This window comes from Esox lucius, chromosome 5, assembly GCF_011004845.1.
Source record: "Esox lucius isolate fEsoLuc1 chromosome 5, fEsoLuc1.pri, whole genome shotgun sequence".
NCBI lineage: Eukaryota > Metazoa > Chordata > Actinopteri > Esociformes > Esocidae > Esox > Esox lucius.
This window is the reverse complement of record NC_047573.1, coordinates 29182117-29205826: the sequence shown is the minus strand read 5'-3', so window position 1 is coordinate 29205826 and position 23710 is coordinate 29182117. Positions and strand designations below refer to the sequence as shown.

Below are 23710 nucleotides of genomic sequence, written 5' to 3'. Positions count from 1 at the left end.
CATTTTTGTATATATATACAGCTCTGGAAATAATTAAGAGACCACTCCTAATTTTTCTTAAATCATCATCTCTACATGTATGGCAGCCATTTCATTCCAGTGTCTGTTAAATTCCAATACAGGCACACCTCATTTTACTCAATGAGGTACTGATTAGGTGATTACCAGAACAAAATCTAATTTAACATGAAAATATATATATATATATATATATTTGTTATATTTTTGACCAAAAAAAACTATTCAGCATGACAGAAGAGTTGAAAAGAAAAGCTTTGAGTGAAGAAAAGAAGTGTTCAATTCTGGTTTTACTGGCAGAGGGTTACAATGAGCGTCAGGTTGCTTTCAGAAAATGAAATCTACTTTACTTTTGAACTGTAGTGTATATTATCAGTCAAAATTTTGGACAAATACTTAATCTACTTGATTTTTTTATTTTGTTTTCACATTGTAGAATAAAAGTGAAGACCTCCCTTTCCTTGGCATAGCTTGGGCCAGCGGTCTAAGCTGCTTCTTTCCGGTGAATATGTACCACTTCGAAATCGATCTACCTTCACCAATGAAGGTACAATTGCCAGCAGTGGAGCACAACCCCGCCCCACGCTTAGCCCAAGTGTTTGGACAGATAAGGCACATCTCACTTTCCACAGGTGTCCATCAAAACTGCTGTATGCCAGTGTCTATGACTTTTCAAGCAAAGTAGCTTCTGCAGTTTCCTTTTGAAGTCAATCCAGGAGATTCGTCAAAAGACAAAATGTCAAACTGGCCGCATTCTCCACCTTTTGTTCTTGCTTTCATAATATTTGTAGCTTGTCAGAGATAGAATGTAAAACAGACTTGTGTTGAATTTCTCCATTAGCCCAGGATTAAGGAATACAAATGTGGATCCTTAGCCTAGGGTTAAACCTTAGCTTGTGGTTAACAAACTCTTGTGTGAACACTTGTCAGCTTTGTAGTAAGACCACACATGAGCCATCAATGGAGGTGAAACTGGGTTACACAATAAATGCATTAAGCGCTAGGTTATCAGCCGTCCCTAAAATGGCCAACCGCACCGATCTGTGCAAAGCCACTGTGGATTGTTGGCAACATCACAGAATGGCCTTAAATATCCCAGACAAGAATTTGACCAGGGTCTGAGACACTGCCACTGCCCGACTGCTGACCAAACCCAGTTCCTATGTGGCCCTCAGTTTGTGTGTTGCGAGTTAGTGTTTCTTATGATTATGTGGCAGTGTTTGTGTGTGTGAGGCTATGTTTACATGAGTATCTGAGTTATTTTTGTAGTTTTCAAACTGTGGAGGAGAGTGACTCTACCAGTTCCCAAACAAGGCCCTTTCTCAGCTACTAGACATACAGTGCCTTCTATAAGTAGTGGGACAGTAGAGTAAAAATGATATTTTTGAGAAGACTATTTTTGCTGTACACTCAAGAAATGTAAATATGATTAAAAGATGAATATGACACAAACGTACTGAATGTCCATTTCAACACTTCTATATTATACAATCTATGAATAACACAGAGTTTAAAATATAATATTTAGTCCCAAATCTATGGCAATAACATGCAATAACTGCAGTGAGTCTACAAACCATTTACATCACCAAACTCTTGGTATCAACCTTTAAGATGCTTTGCCAAGCCTTTACTGCAGCCATTTTGAGCTGTTGATGATGATTTGGCTATACCCACATTTTTTGTTATAGTTTTAACTGAGTTCCTCTTTTTCTTTTAACATCCACATCGCTAGCTTATCTTTTACAGACAGCTCCCTAGTCTTGACGTTGGATTTTGCCTACTAAGACCAAATGCAGACTCCAAAGGCTAATTCAAAAATTAGAATTGAGACTACACAGTCACTGGTCTTTTATGTGTAACACCTGAGCTAAATGACCCAAAACGTACACAAAGAAATGGCAGGATGAAACTCTGATAGTAGTGTTATTCTTAGAAACTGACAAAAAAAAGGTGACATTCTGTACTTTAGCCTCATATAAAAAATGTTGTCTGTATTTTCATATGTCTTGAGTGCACTGCAAAAATAGCAATTCTGACTGTCCCAATACTTTTGGAGAGCAATGCAGAAGTACACTGCTGTAATACAATGACAATGATAGTTCAGCAAATTAAATAACTATTAATGGCTTCTGTTTTCAGAGCAAGTCTTATTGTAGTCTTGTTCTGGTTGTAACCTGGTTTCATGGGCTGCAGAATACAGAGTACAACCAATCTGACGGCTTGTACATTCAAAAACATCTGATGTCACAGACGTGACAGATTACAACCAGATAAAACATCTATGGTTGCTAAAAAGATCTGGACAATACAAAACCCAAGCCTAACAACATGAAAGAGTTTGTAACAACGGTATTGCAACCAGTTAACTGTAACATAGATGAACGCGGTTATAAACAGTGAGATCTACATGTCGGAAGCAATACGATATGTCCCCCTTTCCACTCTCTATCTCTTCCCCATGACCATCACCTGAGGGCTGTAAGCACTGGGTTGGCAGTGGCTGGCCAGTTTACCCATGGCTGAGGTCACCCCCCCAAACGGGAAGCCAGTCCATCTGACGTTCTACAAAGAGAATAAACAAGAAGGGGATGGGGTTGAAGATAGAAACGCTGGCTGCGTTGAGTGGGAATGAAAATGCAGGTCAGGGGACTAGTTGCTGTGATTCTTGGTGTGTGTGTGTGTGTGTGTGTGTATGTCGGACATACGGTACACTCACCGCTAAAGCGGGATTCAGCTGTCCTTTGGTATAAGGGCTGAACTTTGGCTTGTGGGGTTTCCCAGCCAACCGGTCTTTGTGTCTTCTGCTGTTCATGTGCTAAGGGACAAAAACAAATCGTGTTGAGTTTTTATCTGAGCGGGAACAACCTTTACAAGGTACATTTCAGGATTACAAAAAGGATTTGGTCATAATAAATGGTTTCCATAATAAATGTTTCGGGTCCAAATCGTCCCGGTTATTAAACACACACCTGTTTTAGCTGCATCTCTGAGTTGACAGACACCTCGCACATCTTGCAGTGAAATGGTTGGCTGGTCACGCCCACACCGCTGCCGGGTGGCTGCTTAGTCCTGCAGGTCGATCGAGGCGAGGACATCAACTTGCCTCGACGTCGCACCTGAGCACACGCCTGGCCTTCCAGCATCTGTTTGTGTTTGGAGCCTGGGGCACATGGCACACATCACAGGAAAAACCACACATCTGTTGATTCATTTCTTCAGTCGTCTGTTGACATTAATAACCAGGTTGACCGTTGAAAAGGCACTTAAAATGCCTGCAATGGATTCATTACAGTTTAACTTAGTTTGGGATTGTTTTTATTACCAATTTGGATAAAATGGCACGAATTGAGTAACACTCCTCTATTGAATCTACTGACAACCAGGGTTAGAATCATATGTCAGTTGAGAAATGTCACCTTTCAGTGATAGTACAGACCTCTATAGTGAGCTTCTAACTGGGACGAGGAGTTGACCGTGACCTTACACACAGGACAATGGAGGTTCTGCTTGGCAGGAGGGCTCTTCTTGACCGCCTCTGTCTCCCCCTCCCTTCTTGTGGCCCCCAGAGTCTCCCCCTGGCCCTGGACGGGTTCCAGTGCCTGGTCACATTCGGCGGTCAGGATGGGGCCATCCAAAGTTCTGTGGTCAGTTGTGAGCTCTGTGAGCTGGGGGACAGCAGGGGAGACCTGGGGGGAAAGCAGGACTGAGGCGTCCAGGGGAGAGGCCTTCGAGACGGGCATGGGGATGAGGGGTACCCTCAGGAGGGAGTCATCCGGTGTCAGTCCGGCAGGGGGCTGGGGAGCCAAGAGAAGGCCTGGGGAGAGAGGGACATTGTTGAATGAGAGTGGCTTCAGTCCTACATTACTCTAGTAACTAAACTGAGTAATGCCGCTACTATGTGACGTAAGACAAGAACCTAGGGCTACATAGGAAGGTCAACAATCATTTAGCTACTATATTTACATCGCAATACATTTTCAGAAACATATCGAAGAAGACGCTCCATTTTGCTACTGTCTAAACTTTCAGATATAGATAACTAGAGATGCTACTTTCCAAGGTAGCGTGCGCCAAATTATCTATTGAGGGCAGTACTGTGCACGGACCTTCTGAGGGCCATGAAAAAGTGGGCGTAGTTGTCGGCTTACACAGACCGACGATGTGTTGCAGGGAGTGACGTGCGTAAAAAAACGGATGACCCACGCCCGTCGGTGTGCGTGCGTTGCCAAGGCCGACGGGCACATGTCAACTGGAAAGGGCGCTAGACAGCAAAAAGGCATGTGCTCTGCACAGGTTGAGCCCTACCTGACTGAGGGAGACAACCTTTCAGGAGATATACTTACTTTTTCACATAGTTTCTTTCCCGTAAGCACTGTTTTGTGGATAGAAAAGAGCTCAGAATAAGCTGTGAATCTACTCTTATTCAGTGAACTGAAACAATAGAGGGCAATATTCTTTGTAGATTCCCGGTGTGATAACAGTACCCACCCTTTTACAACTATGATCACTGATCCGACATTAATCCCAATCCAAACCGTATCTCAGTCTTTACTCCAAACAAGGGAACGAGAAAAGTGATAAATGAGTGAACTTTAACAAACCTGGTGTTTCGCAAGTTTTTTCTGTGAGACTGGGGTCCATCATTGCTGGCAAGGCCTCTGACACTGTTTTCCTACTGTCTCTCTCCCTCCCTGCTGGGGAGCTATGGCCCCTCTGGCGGTTCCTCTGGGAGTCCATGGCTTTCAGCTTGCGGGCGTGTTTGTGGCCCTTGTAGTGAGCCTCCGCCTGGTTCTGCTCACAGAGGACATAAAGAAGCTGTTTGAGTGGAGTGGAGAAAGGATATCTCTAGTATCAGAACTGAAACAGTGACAAGAGATTTGGAAAGTTGAAAGGATTTTGGTAAATGGCTTGGTAAATAATTAGTCCTGATACATTACAGTCACGTCTGGCAGTCCTTTAATCCGCTGACAAGCTTGAGACCCAAAAATGCAATTACTTCTTATGAGTGTAAAAGTTTCTTCAGAGAATTCCTTCTGATTGTGTGTGTGTGTGTGTGTGTGTGTGTGAGTGCTTAGTGTGTGTATTTGGACAGTGATGGTTCATCTATGTAAGAAGTTGGATGCCAGCAGAGACAAGCTGTGTGGTTTACTGCTCTTTCTGGCTGATAGGCTGAGTAAGGCTCAGTGCCATTTATACACACCACTTCCAGAGAGATAAAGGATCAGGGAGCACACCCCCACACACACTAAGGACACACCCCGTCAGAGCCGTCACTGGCCTGACAGAGAGGCCGCCGAAGGCCTGAGCCCGTGGTGTCCGGGATGACTGACTTACGGTGGAATTGAAGCGGAGGTGACAAATGTTGCAGGAGATTATTTGTTTCTTCTTGGGTGGCGCCACCCCAAACGTGTGGTTGATGACCGCCTTCTGGACCGGATCCATCCGTTGCGCACAGAATAACCCAGACTAAACACAAACACAGCCATTACTCACACCACCGGCAGGTTAAGTGCTTTGCAACAGAAAGCATTTCTAACATCACTGCTCCTTGTTATCAGGCAACCAAAATGAAAACTAGGATTACAACCAAAGCATTCGTTTAAAGTTGCCCATTGTGCTGGGTTCATCACAGTGCAACCCTCCTGGACAGTACCAACCCAATTCTGTTTGTCCAATACTGAACCATCACTGGGTTGTTCTCCCAATGTGCTGTGTATATCATTTGGTCTGATACTGATAGGCAAGAAACTAGGACTGCCCCCCAGGACTAAAGTTAAGCCCCACTGTCAAACCGGTGTCAAACCGAAAACAAGTAGTCAACAATGCAGTGTCTGTGAATGGGCTGTTGTTGCTTCCGCCTACACTGCAAACACACATCAAACCCAGCTTCAAAAATATCCATGTCAATTAGGAGTGCTGACCTTTCATAAAATGATTGACCCCCCAAATGACCTTTTCATTTGACAAGCCAAATAGCACATATATGAGTGTCTGAATATGCATGTGCAAGTTAAGGCACCGCTATGGTCAGTAGCACTTTCAAAGCTACAAAGAAAAACCTGTATGATGTGTTTACAATACCAAAAGTGCAATTTTTTTCAACCAAATAGAAAAATGGTTTCAGGATCAGGATCAACTGAACAGGATAAAAAATGTTAGTTTGGTACTCCACAATTACACTGGCAGGATATCATACCAGATAGAGGTTTCTGAAGGAGGTTTCTGCTCTTGGTCAAAAAGTCTTTGTCAATATCAATGACAACTGTGTCCTATATGTTGATTTTGGTTTTGCGAAATGAGCTCACAAAGTTCTTAGATGCAGATATTATTAGCAATTTAGATTGGGTGTTTGTGTGTGTGTGTGTGTGTGTGTATCTACATCAGTGTGTGTGTGTGTATGTGCCTGACCACTCATATGAATGCTTGTGTGTGCACCAAGATTATTATAATTTTGTGATTAGATCTGAAAGCATGTGTACTTGCGTGTGTGTTTTAGACTTAACTACAGTGTATAAAGGGAACAAAAATGTCCCCTAACTGGTTAAATCAGTTGACTAATCAGTTGGCAAAGTTAGAATTCTGATTAGTGTTAACCGGCATTACTGGTTAGGTTCAGGCAGTAGGGGTTATGTGTTTGGGTAAGGGGAAGGTTCAGGGTTAGGTTTAATAAAAGTAGGAAGGCCAATCAACTTTGGTAACCACATTTAGATAGTTGACGCGTGCGCGCGCGCGTGTGTGTGTGCATGTGTGTGTGTGTGTCTTTGACAGGGACAGAGAGCAGCTCACCGTGTTGAAGTTAGGGAAGAGGCTGAGGGGAGAGGAGGAGTTTACACGGAGGGGCAGAAAGTGCTTTAGGTCCAGCTGGGTCTGGAGGGGACGTCCTGGGAGGGACAGGGAAGCCAGGAGGGGGTTGGCCTGGGATAGGCTACCTGTAGAGGACCAACGGAGAATGCATACACTGAAACGTTTCCCAACATGTGCCGTCATTTCCATGCAATGCCCCAGTCTTCCTCCTTTGAGTCATACCATGTGGTGAAACATACCTGCCTGGAATGAAATTGGCACTGATAAATCTGTGCTGAGTACAGTAAGTGTCAACAGGAGGTGGGAACATGCCAGTTTAATAACTTTTACTACCTATCATTGTCTCAGTGTAATCTTGACTACACTTAAATCAACACATTTTTATCCATCAAAGCGCCAAGCTAAACTCTCAACATACCAAGTAAAAAAAAAAAAGGTAGTTCAAAAAGAAGGGCAACATTTAATAAAATTCAGGTTTGGAATACTGTATCACATTTAGTATATCAGGTTTGGAATACTGTATCACATTTAGTATATCAGGTTTGGAATACTGTATCACATTTAGTATATCAGGTTTGGAATACTGTATCACATTTAGTATATCAGGTTTGGAATACTGTATCACATTTAGTATATCAGGTTTGGAATACTGTATCACATTTAATAAATTCAGGTTTGGAATACTGTATCACATTTAGTATATCAGGTTTGGAATACTGTATCACATTTAGTATATCAGGTTTGGAATACTGTATCACATTTAGTATATCAGGTTTGGAATACTGTATCACATTTAGTATATCAGGTTTGGAATACTGTATCACATTTAGTATATCAGGTTTGGAATACTGTATCACATTTAGTATATCAGGTTTGGAATACTGTATCACATTTAGTATATCAGGTTTGGAATACTGTATCACATTTAGTATATCAGGTTTGGAATACTGTATCACATTTAATAAATTCAGGTTTGGAATACTGTATCACATTTAGTATATCAGGTTTGGAATACTGTATCACATTTAGTAAATACAGGTTTGGAATACTGGAACAAACATGAGTAATGGGGAGACGTTCCTGTCCCCATTCAGAAAATTATTTTATTTAAGTGTTAGATTTAAGTCAAACGTTAAAGTCAGGGCTAGGGATAAAGGGTTACATTTAGAGTTAGGAGTTAATAAGGTAATGATTAGTGTAATGGTTAGCATAGGTAAAAATCTGGTAAAGATTTTATTAGGGGAATCAAATTCGATGTCCCCATTTAGATAGCTAAGTAAAATGTGTGTGTGTGGGTGTGTGTGTGTGGGTTGGTGTGTCTGTGTTTGTGTGTGACAAAGCTCCAGCTAGCTGAAACTTTTCACCTCAGACGCTGCATTGTGCCTGTCAGTTGTGATTTTAGCAACATTCTTCCCTCTGTCTTCCTCCATCTCTCTCTTCCTCTCAAATCTCCCCTTACTTCTCTCTTTCACCCTCCCCCACTTATCTCCCTCTCCTCTCACCTTGTTCTAATACAAATCTGAAATTGATCTCATTAATCTTCCAGGCATTAAAGAACAAAAAGTAACCGGGCAGGAAATATCATTTCATGACATTTTGCTCAATAGAAGCAGGGTACGAACATCAACAGGGAGCAGATTTGGGCCCACGCTCTTTTGGAGTCTTTGTTTTCTGCCTTAAATCCCGTTTTGTGACATATCCTTTTCCATCTTTCCATTGTCACTGAATAAATGCTGCATGCATGTCTGTAAGTAAGTGCTGTTTTCACACTACTAGTTATTTATTGAATTGAAGGTAAAACTGTCTCTTTCAAACTGGCTTCTCTTTCACTAGAGAAGGATATATGTTCATGGATGATAAGAGTGTAAATCATTGCAATGATCCTTTTTGTCAGCAGAGATAAAAGCTTATGAGGCAAAGAAATTATGGCGCACTAAACTGGGGGAGAGGCTTAATTGCTATTATTTCAAGGATTATGGGTGACTCAATTTTGCAGTGCATATGAAAGAGACAAATCTGGGTTTTTCTTTGTTTCTTTTGAAGAGGAACAGAAAAGAATGTCTTCGACTGCAGAGAATTACAGTGACAGCACCTCAGAAGAATGTTTTCATAGATGGCGCTGTCCTTCCGCATCCACCATAGTGTAAATCTGGATATAATTTATTTTGTCTTTGCAAATGTCTAAAACTGTCACTAAAACCATTACCCAATGAACCATAGAAGACAAACATGTTTCCTTAGACATAGTTCAGAAAATTTGCCCAGCCATATTTAAAAAATAGTAACTCAGGGATGCCCATGTGAAAATAAAATTATATACAGTACCTAATGTAAAATAGTAACTCAGGGATGCCCACGTGAAAATAAAATAATATACAGTACCTAATGTAAAATAGTAACTCAGTAATGCCCATGTGAAAATAAAAGAATACACAGTACCTAATGTAAAATACTAACTCAGTAATGCCCATGAGAAAATAAAATAATATACAGTATCTAATGTAAAATAGTAACTCAGGGATTCCCATGTAAAAAAATAAAATAATATACAGTACCTAATGTAAAATAGTAACTCAGGGATGCCCACGTGAAAATAAAATAATATACAGTAACTAATGTAAAATAGTAACTCAGGGATGCCCACGTGAAAATAAAATAATATACAGTATCTAATGTAAAATAGTAACTCAGGGATGCCCACGTGAAAATAAAAGAATATACAGTACCTAATGTTAATTAAACTGGATCAATATTTTAAGTCTAATATATTCTAAATTGGGATGGTCCTAATACATTTTGAAAAACCTATGTATTTAATATACTTAAATGCTCATACAAGAATAATGAAATTTACATTAAATTAATATCAAATTGTTCCTCTTACTATTTTAGATCATTTCAGGAATGTTTTATTGTATTTTGTATATTTGAATATATTTGGCTTTTTTGTGATAAAAATATCTAGCACTAATTCAATGTTTTGCAGTGTTTCATATTAGAAGCAAAGGTTTACTTCTCCATTGCCACCAGGTGCCTCCTCCGATTATCTCAGCAGAATCCATGTCTTGTGACACTATTAACTGAAATAATTCATATTACAATGAAATTTTTTTACATTATGTCCCTTTGATGTTTTTGTATGTTTTCAGTTAGTATTTGCATTCAGCCTCTGTTGTTCATTCTTTAAGCTTGTCCTCAACTGAACTACAAGCTGTGTGAACGGGGTTATACGCCTTTCCACTGCTCTCTTCCGTTGAACCATAAAGCAAAAAAAATCCACTGTCTCGTTTGGCTTTGTTTTCAAGCAATGTGTGCCGAAGATGTGGAAGTCAGACACTCTCACCACCTGGGAGGACATCTTGCCCCAGGTGCCCCATTGTTTGTCTGAATGTTGTTTTTCCTTATTGTGACACATTATATAGCCACTCGAAAAGCTTTAACAGTAGAAAGCCGGTTATATATAGTCATGTTTTCGTTTGAACAAATGACGCAGAATTATGGCTCGCAAATGACACAAATAAATTGGAACGACTTTAGAGGGAGGATTATGTAAACAAAGAATCAGTCGCTCCTCAACCGTGGCCACTGCAGAACATACAGTACGGCTGAATTATGAGCATTTTAAAGCCTGATTTCTTCCAGTCCATCACATTAATTTGAGGGACATATTTATTACAAAGTATTTTTATAGTCATGGAAGGAGAGCAGTCACTGTCCTGACCTTATTATGCAATGATGATGATGCCATTCATGGCAAGTAGACTAGGATGACAGGCTGAACAGCCCATTCGTGTTTGGCTGAGAAAGAGGAGTTCATTTCCTACAGACAAACCATGGACACCTACAGTGGAGCTAAAGGAGACAGTGAGGGGGGAGGAGCAGTACAGCTTAAAACACCCCTTGCACCATGTGGTCCACAATAAACCACATGCACGCGCACACGTACACCAAAACACCCATTCCCACATAACAATGTACTGACAAATACGTGCACAAAAAAACACCCACACACCCACACACACACACACGTGCAACCAAAAGGCTTAGTGTGAAAGTCTTCCTGCAGGGCAAACAACATCCAGCAGAGTTCAAGACTCCCAAGGTCATCTGTCCTATTTTAATTTATTGCGCCCGAAGTCGACTTTCACACTGGCTTTCTAAAAATGACAAGGAACTGGTCAAGGTTAAATTCACTGCTTGTGCCCCCATTTAACCAACAGGGTACCCAGTGAAAGCATGTCTACTTTTGTTATGTAGGTTTAAAGGGGACACAGCACATCCAACTGGGCAATTCCCATTTCTTTCTAAGGGTGCCAAATCGATAACACTTACTTTTGAAGTGGAGAATCTCTTCCTGACATTTGTTTTTCTTGATGAGATCGATAATACGTCATGTGACAGATGTCATCATTAGGTTGTCGTCTGGTCAAATAACCGGATACCAACCAAATAAAAATAACCTTTTCTGGTTGCAAAAACCAATGTAACCGTAACATATACAACCAGTAAACAGCCTGACCATGATCTCATGAAATAGGTCACAATGTCATCCTTGTAACCAGGTCTGTAACCAGGGTTCACGTGTACATTGCCTAGCTATTCATTTACCCCATGGCTAGAATGTCAGAATTGCCTTCAAATTTGCCACATGAAATGTTGCTGATCTACAATTAATCTGCAGTATCAATAGTTAGTGTGACCTCTGTGATATACTTAGCATTGTGCGCTAATAGCATTTCAGTGATCAGCTCTAAGATCTTTTGTCCTTGCTTAGGAAGAACCATGGCTTTTGTTTGTCGACGGTAACAACACTATATAGGTAACTGATGTTTTGTGTGTTCACTGGTTTGTTCCCAATGTGGGGCAGTTGGACAGTAGAGAAAGGAAAGCTTTTATGCCAGGCACATTAACCGTCGATTATACAGTCCAGCCAGTGAACATACAGTCCAGTCAGTGAACATTCGTCAGCACAGGCCCAAATACATTGGGTACCCATTCCACATTACAGTGATGCTAGCTCTTTGTCAACAACATGACAAATTAGGCCATTGCATGGTAATTAGGCCATTGCATGGTAAGAGGCCCAATGGCAAATGTCCATGTCTTCTACTTTGAACAAAGCAGTTAAGTCATGCCTGTATAACTTAGTCAAGCGATTTACTGGGGAACAGGGAAAGTATTTGTAATACTATTTGTAGTACCACCACCGGCCCAAAGACCAGTATGGGGATGCAAATAGTGAGCTACTTTGCTATCTTGACATAAACATGTCAAAAATATTTACGTTTTACCCACCAGAAAACGAGATGTGTGGTCAATAACTGGTAACATGGCACCTGTGGGCCAGTATGACATTCTGAAAGTAGCCACCTAAACTATTAGATGCCAGAGCGAGAAGAAAATGGCTATTTAGCTAAATTAGATAGCTTAAATGGACGTGATTAATATTTGATCTTAAAAAAAGGTTTAACATGTTAAATAATCACAATTTGTACCATCTCCACCAAATAGCAGACATGGAAAACAGAAGACTGTCTTCTTTTGTATGCTAACCGTTGGCCACTTTTTCTTCAAAAACCCCTCCACGTTAAACCCGTGGTTAATTTTACCAGCAGTGATGACAATATCCTGTGGCTGATGGGCACCAAGTCACTTTACTTCAAGTTTCTCCTCCAAATCAAGGGTTTCAAACCGGTGCTCGACTATGAAATCCACTTTATTAATTTTCTCAAATTATCTGGCGTGAAGCTAACAAGCTATCTAAGACAATCTACCCTCCTCGCTCTTCTTGCCGACTAATGTTGGCGCCAGACAGACAGCCAATCAGGTCTGAAATACGAAATGACGCTCTACTTGGCATCAAATTCGTGTGATCAACATTGATCACACTAACAATCTGAGCATGTATTCTGAGCAATATTTTCACACGTACAATGTACATTGCATTGTGAGAGAGGGGCTAGCCCCACATTCACGCTTAGCCTATGGCCTACTACTGTGAACTCGAATCGGCAGAACGCATTCTGAAGCAGCAAGGCAGGGACCAATGAACATGACAGAAAATCCTAACACAAATTATATGCAATTTAGGAAGCTATATTCATAGATAATAAATTATAGAAAATAATCTTTGAGAAAAGAAAATAACTCTGTTGCAGTTGTTTCTGTTGACAACAGGTGGGGCTGTGCCCCACTTGCCCCTAATGACCAGTCAACCCTGATAATATTGCATTTACTACCTTTATTCTGAAGAAATACTGTGTGCATGCGTGTATTTCGGTCACAAACAGCATTGGTGCCTGGCTGCAAAAATATGTTATATGTCTTCTGTGGAGTATGAAAGGTGGGATCAGTACCTTAGCCGCTTCATAGGAGGCTGGGCTTAGGCAACAGTTAGCAAGGCAGCACGTTTACTGTAGGTAAGGCATCCAGCTGTTATGAAGACAATCAGAAAGCTAACTTCAATCCATTTGCATAGCAACTGAAAAAATAAGAATTGCATGGTGATAGGGATGTTAAACACAATGATATCAGAGTTTATTTCATTCATGAATACAGAGAGGAAACTACTGTACAGATCCTTTCCACAAATCCTGTTACCATTTCCTAATGAATGAATGAACTCAGCCTAGCTGAGCTATAGGACTTTCTGAATGCAAGGACCTCTGAATACCCCCTAAAAATAAGCTAGCACCATCTGCACCCATTCAGATAAGGCTGGGCCAATCACTCTATTGAATGGCACTCGGCGGATGTGCCAACAAACATATTTCATGTCCGTTAGTGTCATTCTCCGTCCCATCAGCTTCCCAATTAGAGCAATTCAGAGACAGTCTTAACAAGACTGTAAGAGTAGCAAGCAAAGAGGCTTGAAGTGTCCCTTTAAAATAGCATTGGAAAAATAAAACACAGGACCCTGTTATGTCAGTCTTTGCTTTGAGACTCATAATCCAGCTGTTACAAGAGGACGTCACCAAGGTCTGGTCGTTTTGTATTATCAACCTAATCACTGCTTTTATATTCAGCAATGTGTACTTAATATTAGGTTGTATGTGCATATTATATCTAAATCACCTTTAAATGGAAACAGCAAACATTTTAAAAAGTGATTTATCTCATTAGCCTAGCGCCTGTGCATATTTGAATCTGGTTGTGTGAGTCTTACTTCATATTGCCATAATGGATAAACGTAACACTTGCTGGCCACGTTTATGGGCATCAGTCTTCCTGAATATTTTAGCAGGTTTTGAAGCTTCTGGATGTTTGCTGTTACACTTCAGTCCATACTGTGGCATGTCAGATTATCAGTCAAGTCCATAGTGTTTGGACAGATATCAGCGTGTGACTCCTTACTGCTGACTAAGTGTTGTGTCCTTAATATGTCATGTGGATAATGTGCTATTTGGGGCAGTGAGAGACCAAGGACAGTATTTGAAAAGCTTTAGTAGAAGCAGCTCCAATCCATCCCACTACAGATTTCTAAATGATCTACCCCTTTTCCACATTTTATTTACAATATTGAAATCAAAAAGGATTTAATATATTTTAGCACACATTTCTAAAAACATGTCAATGATTTGTCATTGTGGGGTATCGTGTGACATTCCTGCTCCTTCAAAACTTGCGACTATCTGTGTCATTGTGCTGTGTGATGGAACTGCACATTTTAGTCCTCGTCCTCCAAAACAATACCTGGAGGTCACTAAACATCGCATACCACTGAACACAAGCCATGTACACAGTATGACAACTATACATGACCATAACAGTCTTAATATACCTGCACATCTCTGATTGTATTGAATTACACATTAGCATTTACATTTCACATGTACTGTACAAACAGTCCATTGATGGACTGTTCCAAAAATATAACTTCACATAGTGAACATACTATATATCATGTTTGACAAATCAAGGAATAAGCGCAGCTAGTTCAGCCAGGGAACATGATTGGGAGTTGTCTCAGCGATGCATTGGCTGAGGTCCGGATTGCTCCTACCACAGTCCTAAGATTCCTAATCTAATGTGGCAGTCTATTGAAGTCAGTCAGGGAGCTCACTCCGTCTGCTCCTCGGCTGGTCGCCTTAGCATGCAGTTGCTAAACCCACCCACCTCCCCAGCCTCCAGCTGTTGGTTGTGTTCCATTCTGCGTACCCTGCTTATTGCCATCGGTATTGCAATTCTAATATTACAGTGTTAATGTTATTACTAGTATTGAATGCACCATCATGTGATGGCAGGGAGTGACTCCCAAGAAATAGAACCTAACGCCAAGACATTGTAAGTGTATTGTTTCTTTAAATATGGTCAAACAAAGTGGTGTTTCCTGTCTGAACACTGGATTCAGTGAAGCAATTCTCAGTTAATAGTTTCTGTGTTCTGTAGCCTTATTGGTTATTGTGTGTAGATTGATAAATCATCAAAAATGAAGTTTAAAACACAACATCATTTTAAGACATCAGATTTATGCATACTGGAGTTGAAAAGCTATTCAGAGGGTAGAAATAGCTCTAGCTTGTGCAAATCCTACAGAATCTGATGCATGATTTTAGACGCTCATACGAATAGGGATTAGTAAAAATTGGAAGCACAGTAACTGGTTTGTGCTTACAAGAAATCTATAGTACACTGCCCTCTGGCCGGGACAGGTGAAATACCAGTTTACCACTGGGTACTGCTGGATTGTTATTTCCACAAACATGATTTGTTTCCAGTTCTTCAAGTTCACTAGGGAATGTATCATCATATTAAGTAGAAGCGAGATCAGGAGGGCACTGTTTACATATTCAATAGACTAGTGTAGCCTCAGGGACCTTCTTAACCTTCAGACCGAAGAGCAATGTTATCCTCGATCCAAGTTATGCTTGATTGGTTCATGTATGATTGCCAACTGAGATTAACTAGAGATTAACTCTCCAATTAGCTATGTCCACATCTAGACATTGGGAGTAGCCAGGCATATCTCAAAGGCGACCATGTGAGACAACTACTGTAAATATAGACTCATCTCAACATTAGAAAACTATGGAGGTCTCAAAACATTGAAATGAGAAAAACAAGTACGTTTAGTATGTTTTTAGGCTATTGCGATGTCAGTGAAATATTAAACCAAGTAGGTAAAACAGAATTTGCTAAAATATTGAATATGTTTATGATGTGTATTTTCCACAAGTAAAGTCTACCTGAAGCATAATCTTGACAAGATGACAGAAGAGGCAGAAGGAAATGAGGCAGGATTCGTCTCATCACTGAAGCCATAGAAATCACAAGGTACAGGGAAGCTACTGTAAATGTGTACCTGTTCACCAGACACGGGTGAATGGCTTCATTCCTTTGCACACTGAAAGGTGCACTGTGCAGAATCCCGTCTCTAAAATGTTTACAAGACTGAGTTTCAAACAATGACACATCTTGTTTCCTCCTCCCCTTTCCTTACCAAGAGACTGGAATAGTATTAGCTGGTCCAGCGTGGTTTGGGGTGGGGGCATAGTACACATAAGTGTCTAAAGTGAGCATGAGGACACTACAAGTCGATGCACACTCATAGATGGACCAGCAAGAAATTTGAAATAGGGAATACCTCATTCACTCAAAACAATTTTGTAGATTGTAGATTTTTTGTTTTCTATTCATTAACTTAAAACATGAACTGCTTATGCCTTCTGGTCATTTGTTCATGTAATACAGTAAAAATCTAACATGTGGACCTTTTAAAGAAGCTGTCATCCAACTGATAGAGAGATCTGCCTGCCTCAAACGCTTGTGAGAGACTTTTTAGATGTGCTGGATGGTTTTTGACTGAAAGGCAGGCCGGGATGGGCTTAATTCTCTTTGGAAAAAGCTCCAGTTTATAGTGAACAGCAGAAAGTGGTAAAGACAGTGTACCAAGAAGAGAACAGGTAGAGTGTAATTAAGAGGAAAGAGAAAAGATATTCTGATATTCTAATATAAATTAGGTGTTTACAGGGGTGTTTAAATGCCAATGTACGAATACACAGAAAGTGGAGAGCAGTACTCATTGACAACTATCTAAGGCCTCCTTTGTTACTCAACAATATAAAATAGTTCCCAGAATAAATGAAACATTTCTTGGTTGGAATGTAGTGTCAACATCTACAGTCAGTCTGGAATCATTCAAAATGCAAGCTGGGACTAGATGAAATCCTAAGCCAAATGCATTTTATTATCCTAATAACATAATCACTTAAAGATTTAGTTATTTAGGGCTACTGTGTCAACACCAACATTTCCCATGTGGGTACTTCCTGTATCCTTTTTTCCAAGAGAGTTGCCTGGGTGGGAGGTTTGAAGCTTGTCATTTATAGGGGCCAGCGATGATTTAGCATTAGATTTTGTTGTGGCTACCATCTTGAGGACCATGCATTCTGGCACAAGTAGTCTGGTCACAAAGATGGCAAGTAACGATCGGCCATCTATCTAACATCTATGACATCTTGACAAGATTACTCAGCTTCAATCAGTTTTATACAGTGGACAATGGGTTGGGCTACGATGCTGTGTTACGTTACTCGAACCTCAAAAAACAGCCCCCTTCACTTCACATTTTAAAAATGTATTGCATTTTTATGCTATCAAACCACACACTATACGGAATGATGAAAAAGCAGAAGACAAAAAATGCTTTAGAAACTTGAAATTTAAAGAAATATCTCATGTACATAAGAATTCAGAAGAAGAGGCGCCATTCCAACATTGTCTTGTTTGCACCAATCAAGTTCTAGAGACATCTCAAGTATGATCAAAGGACACAGGACGTCATCTGAGCTCAATATGGAGTGTCATGGCAAAGGGTCTGAATACTTACGTACATGAGATATTTCAGTTTTACATTTTCAATGAATTGGCACACATTTCTAGATTATGGCACAAAAATGTATCCATTACTAATTGGTGATGACACAACAAAATACGGACAGAGTGAAGGGGTCTGAATACTTTCCAAAGGCAGTGTAGGTGAACAACGTGGATTCATAAGTATTGAACGTACAAATGGTAGACCTGGATGCAGCAACGTCATGGTTAAGTAAGTTGTTTGTATTTCAGCTGGCAATGAGACCGCACCATCACAATTTGGCAATATATCTTGATCTCATCTTGAAACAGACCTCTGTAACTGGTTACAGCAGTGACCGGGTCGCGAGATGCAGGCGCGTTAAGTTCTGACCTATTCTCAACCAAGACAAACATTCTCAACCAGAAATCCAAACGTTAAGCCTTCAGCGAACTACAGTCTACCATGGGTTTTTCTACTAGCAGCAGAGCCACTGATGGCAACCCCGGGTTTGGAGCAGAACATATGCAAGTCCCAGGGGGTTCATCAGAAATACCAGACGGTACGCCAGCTCCCAACGACGTTATCAGACAGGCTAATCAAGCCCATGCTGTCACCGCACCACAGTGACTGATGCTTGTTGTCACTCAGCAATGTGACGCAGTGAGGGAGCATGCTGAGGGCACGCAAGATAATTAAATGTACCATTTATGGGTTGAGCACTGTGGGCAGCAGACCTGCCACCAGAACTGAAACAGAATTGAGGACGGAAGATGTTTAGAAATGGGGGAAGACATATTAAATGGTGACTACGCTACAGTGTGTTCTGCCGCTGCAATCATTACTGCTGCTATAATTTCCATTAACTTGATCAACAACAACACAGCATATCATTGTCTAACTTTTGTCGAACGTAAAAATTGTCAGGGGTCTCCAATGAAAAAACTGTTTTTATCAATGCACGGCCAGTGTAGACAAATATGTTTTTTCAGGTTTAGTCCACTCCAATCATCCCTGATTTGGCCCACACAAAGTTACTCATTGTTTCCGATTTAGAGCAGGTTAAAACAAACGCCATCTAGGCACACATTTGGTTGGGTTTGTAGAACCCAGAGCTCATTAGAATACCCAATGTCTTTGCAAGTGTTCCTTTAAAAACATACATTTACTTTTTTTGTAATTTAGCAGATCATTTTTTTAGGGCAATTCACAGGAAGAGTAATGTAGATGGGACTGAAATTTGGATGGAGTGAAATTTGGTTCCTAAAGTAGAAAATACGTCTGTATGTGTCTTCTCAACACCACACTTGCGACATAGCTATTGTTTGTTTGCATTTTTTGTAGCAGAAACAGAAATTATATTAAAGGGATAGGAAAACCTAAAATCATATTTGGGTGAATTTCCCAAACGTGATTTCATGTCTGAAGCCCCATGGTGTATTATTTCCTGACTCCTGTCTGAGCCTAGATTTACCTAGAATTACATTTGTCCAAATACATGAACTGAAATCACACAACCACAGGTAAAGGGAATAGCATCCAAACATGAATTTAGGTCAAACTATCCCTTTATTCACATGAGGGAACCATATCATAATCCCAACCATGTGTCTTATAATTGACTGTAATAATTGGGGCAGAGAGCTTGAAACACAGCACTGTTTCATCAGTCAACACTTTGACAAAGACAAGGGTTGCAGCCTAAATTGGATATTTTCTTCTCAAAGTAGTGCATTAAATAGGGAATAAGGGTGCCATTTGGAGAACATCCGTCAATTTCTCCAATGAAGACTGTCAGCAGGCCAAGCGCAAAGTGATACTGGCAGGAGAATAAAAACAGCTGCAGCATCGCCAGAAGGCAACTGCAGAGCTATCTCCTTGAAACCGCCTGCCTTTGATCTCCCTAATCTGCTGCTTAAAGAAAAAAGTAGCGTGGGTATCGGGGCATTTTCACCATGAAGTATTGCTGGTATGGCAGCCAATGTGCATTGCTAGCTTATACTATTACATTTCTATTTACATACACATCTGAGAAGGGACATCAGAAAAAGAAAGATGACCTTTGAGACTGGAGATTTGAAATTCAAATTCTTTGGCAAGAAAATAAATTAGTTTTACTCAGCGGGTAGAATTAAAGATCAGCTAATCTGAATCACAGAGTTTGCACGGCACAAGAAAACCCATAAATGGAACAATGTGAGCAGCAAAATAGTGGTTCTAATAATAGTTAACAAAATCTGAAGAAACCCAAGCACTGATTAGTCACTTCTTCTCAAGCAGTCAATGTGGAAAAACAGTTATGTCTGTCACAGGAATCCAACCAGCTATGAATGTTATTATAGTAGGCTAACAATGTTGAGCCTAAGAACGCAACAACATTCATAAAGTGCTTGGACAGACTATCAAGCAACCTAAGAGTTTAGCAACCACAAGTCAACACTTCTCCAAGACCTCCAATTAATAAATATTCCTTACCTAGAAGCATGGTGCAAGCGACTCCAAGCTACTCCTATCCTCTTTGAAACAGTGTCTTCCTCTGGAATTAAGCTACAGATTTCTGGCAAACATTACCACTATGTTCTCTAATGTTCTCCAAAAGAAGCCTTCAAAAAGGAGCTGCCTCTTTTCTCTCTCTTTCTTTTTTCTTCTCTGTCTCTCTCTCACTACTCTCTCTCTCTCCAACCCCTCTCCTTTCCTCCGTGCTGTGTTAATCTTTTGTCAGTCAATGACACATCGCTCTTCTAATCCAATCAGCCATAGCTCACAGCAATAATACACAATTAAAAGCGTCATGCTCTTCTGATCATGGTGTCAGAGAGAGAAAGAAAGTGGGGGATATATACATGGCCGGAATGGGGGGAGAAAGACAAGACAGTGAGAAACAGACAAGTGTGAGAGGACAAGAGAGAAAGTGGGAGAACTGAGAGTGGGAGGGGGGAGAAAGAGAGTAGCAGAGACAAAGGGGGACCGACAGTGAGTGAAAGACAGAGATACAGAGAGCGAAAGGGACAGATACAAAGAGGCAGAGAAAGGCGGTCAGGTAGAGAGAGAAATGCAGATGAGTTGGCCAGCATCAGCTGTTTCTTTTTTTACCCCCCCCTCCACATACTTCTTCCACCCTCTACCTCCTGCCTCCACCCTCTACCTCCTGCCTCCACCCTCTTCCACCCTCTACCTCCTGCCTCCACCCTCTTCCACCCTCTACCTCCTGCCTCCACCCTCTACCTCCTGCCTCCACCCTCTTCCACCCTCTACCTCCTGCCTCCACCCTCTACCTCCTGCCTCCACCCTCTTCCACCCTCTACATCCTGCCTCCACCCTCTACCTCCTGCCTCCACCCTCTTCCACCCTCTACCTCCTGCCTCCACCCTCTACCTCCTGCCTCCACCCTCTACCTCCTGCCTCCACCCTCTTCCACCCTCTACCTCCTGCCTCCACCCTCTACCTCCTGCCTCCACCGTCTTCCACCCTCTACCTCCTGCCTCCACCCTCTACCTCCTGCCTCCACTGTCTTCCACCCTCTACCTCCTGCCTCCACCCTCTTCCACCCTCTACCTCCTGCCTCCACCCTCTACCTCCTGCCTCCACCCTCTACCTCCTGCCTTCCCACTGCTCTCACCTCTATTCTGTTCTCCTTTCAGTCTTCACACCTGCACATCCCGACCAGACAGCACAATCATCAGAGTAAATGGTTATTTGAGCTTTTTAATGAAAATAATGCATCTGCCCTGTCTCCACCATCAAATGACAAACTCAGCACAGTAGCACAACATTTTACTGTGAATTTTTTTACTCCAACATTTTTGGAATGTAAGCTGCTTCGCATAACCTCGTGTGCAATGAAGATATGCACACGCAATGCAGTACACGATTATTTAGGAGTAGACAAAAATGTACCATTGATTGTCAATACACAAAAGCCTCCAGTATGCCTGGAATATTGTCAATAGTTGTTTGTTAAGCCCAATTCACAAATGGAATTGGCATTCTGGCAGGTGAATGTGATTCTGTATCATACAAAGTCCACTTTCTGTTACAATGGAATTAATCAAACCTGTTCAATTAAGTCATAATTTATACCGTATATCATACATTGTCTACATATGCTAAATTTAACTGCCTTTAGATATAACCTAATACACCTTGATTGGGTATGAAGTTGACAGGCTCACATGCAATAAACTATGGCAATCCATATAGGAATACAGTGGGGAGAACAAGTATTTGATACACTGCCGATTTTGCAGGTTTTCCCATTTACAAAGTATGTAGAGGTCTGTAATTTTTATCATAGGTACACTTCAACTGTGAGTGACGGAATCAAAAACCCATAAAATCACATTGTATGATTTTTTTGTAATTAATTTGCATTTTATTGCATGACATAAGTATTTGATACATCAGAAAAGCAGAACTTAATATTTGGTACAGAAACCTTTGTTTGCAATTACAGAGATCAAACATTTCCTGTAGTTCTTGACCAGGTTTGCACACACTGCAGCAGGGATTTTGCCCCACTCCTCCATACAGACCTTCTCCAGATCCTTCAGGTTTCGGGACTGTCGCTGGGCAATACGGACTTTCAGCTCCCTCCAAAGATTTTCTCTTGGGTTCAGGTCTGGAGACTGGCTAGGCCACGTCAGGACCTTGAGATGCTTCTTATGGAGCCACTCCTTAGTTGCCCTGGCTGTGATTCAGGTCGTTGTGATGCTGGAAGACCCAGCCATGACCCATCTTCAATGCTCTTACTGAGGGAAGGAGGTTGTTGGCCAAGATCTCGCAATACATGGCCCCATCCATCCTCCCCTCAAAACGGTGCAGTCGTCCTGTCCCCTTTGCAGAAAAACATCCCCAAAGAATGATGTTTCCACCTTCATGCTTCACGGTTGGGATGGTGTTCTTGGGGTTGTACTCATCCTTCTTCCTCCAAACACGGCGAGTGGAGTTTAGACCAAAAAGCTCTATTTTTGTCTCATCAGACCACATGACCTTCTCCCATTCCTCCTGCAGTCTGTGTGATTAAGGTTGGAGTCAGTTTGATTAAGTGTGTGGACAGGTGTCTTTTATACAGGTAACGAGTTCAAACAGGTGCAATTAATACAGGTAATGAGTGGAGAACAGGAGGGCTTCTTAAAGAAAAACTAACAGGTCTGTGAGAGCCGGAATTCTTACTGGTTGGTAGGTGATCAAATACTTATGTCATGCATGGTTTATCCACCATGTGAGGGACGTTATAGACAGGAGATCCACAAGCGGCCCACTAATGGTGGGAATGATATACAGGCTTAAAAGCCTTACAAATCTAACAATTAAACCTTGAAAAAGAGCTTTGGGTCACACACATTTAAAATCTGCTCCTTTTTCATACGCTCTTGAAGGCGTCCAACCAGACGGTGCCAGACCAAGGGACTCCAGGGAGCATGTGCCACTGCAGCATGGATTCAAATGTCCAGCTGCCCTTCAAGAAACAAGATCCCTAAATATAGTGGCCAATATTTCCTCTGCTCACAGCGATTAGGTGGCATGTACAGCAGATCCATCTTACCCAGCCACCTTGGAAGGCGTGTCCTTGCCACATGAGACCACTCCCACCGGAGACGGACGGACTGGCTGGCTGGGACGTGAGTGTGTGCCGTGTGCGTTGTGTCCCGTCAATCTCTCGCCGGCTCTCTTTCAGTCGATCTCGCCGTTGTTCGTGTCACCACCGTCCCCTCGCCGGTACAGGCAAAGCCCCCGCCGTAGGGTCGGTTTTGGCCCCTACACAACGCATCCTGATAAGACTAGCGTTTCACGCCGTTATCGTTCCATGCATTATCGACATATCAAATGAAGCTGAATTATTCCCGCTATCGCCCTGAGCCCGGTCAACCCCGGAGCGCAAGCACAAATGTCAGCGAGCGCCGAGGAGGACTCAGCCGGTGTGTGTATGTGTGTGTTTGGTAGCGCGTGTTTGTGGATTCAGCGTTGTGCGTTCTACTCCGACTCCCTGTCGACCTGAATAACGGCGGCTGGGGAGGCCGACGCTGACACAAACTGACGCATACTGACAGTTACGCGCTTAATTCCAAGCTTCTGGATTCAAATGAATCT

General features: G+C 41.6%; 1 protein-coding gene across 3 annotated transcripts in view; it reads right to left on the bottom strand.

Moving 5' to 3' along the window:
- The window catches only part of LOC105027634 (zinc finger protein 385D), an 88168-nt gene that overhangs the window by 2645 nt on the left and 61813 nt on the right, over positions 1–23710 (bottom strand). For 2 of the 3 annotated variants that reach the window (XM_020044639.2, XM_010899805.3), the window contains 7 exons: positions 6808–6950; positions 5356–5487; positions 4623–4812; positions 3458–3835; positions 2991–3181; positions 2738–2836; positions 2491–2583 (listed from right to left, as the gene is read on the bottom strand). In XM_020044639.2, coding sequence (XP_019900198.1) covers positions 2491–2583; positions 2738–2836; positions 2991–3181; positions 3458–3835; positions 4623–4812; positions 5356–5487; positions 6808–6950 — 1226 coding nt within the window. Of the gene's footprint in view, positions 1–2490; positions 2584–2737; positions 2837–2990; positions 3182–3457; positions 3836–4622; positions 4813–5355; positions 5488–6807; positions 6951–20095; positions 20371–23710 lie in introns of those variants that run through there. The other variant, XM_020044640.2, reaches the window with a different exon arrangement.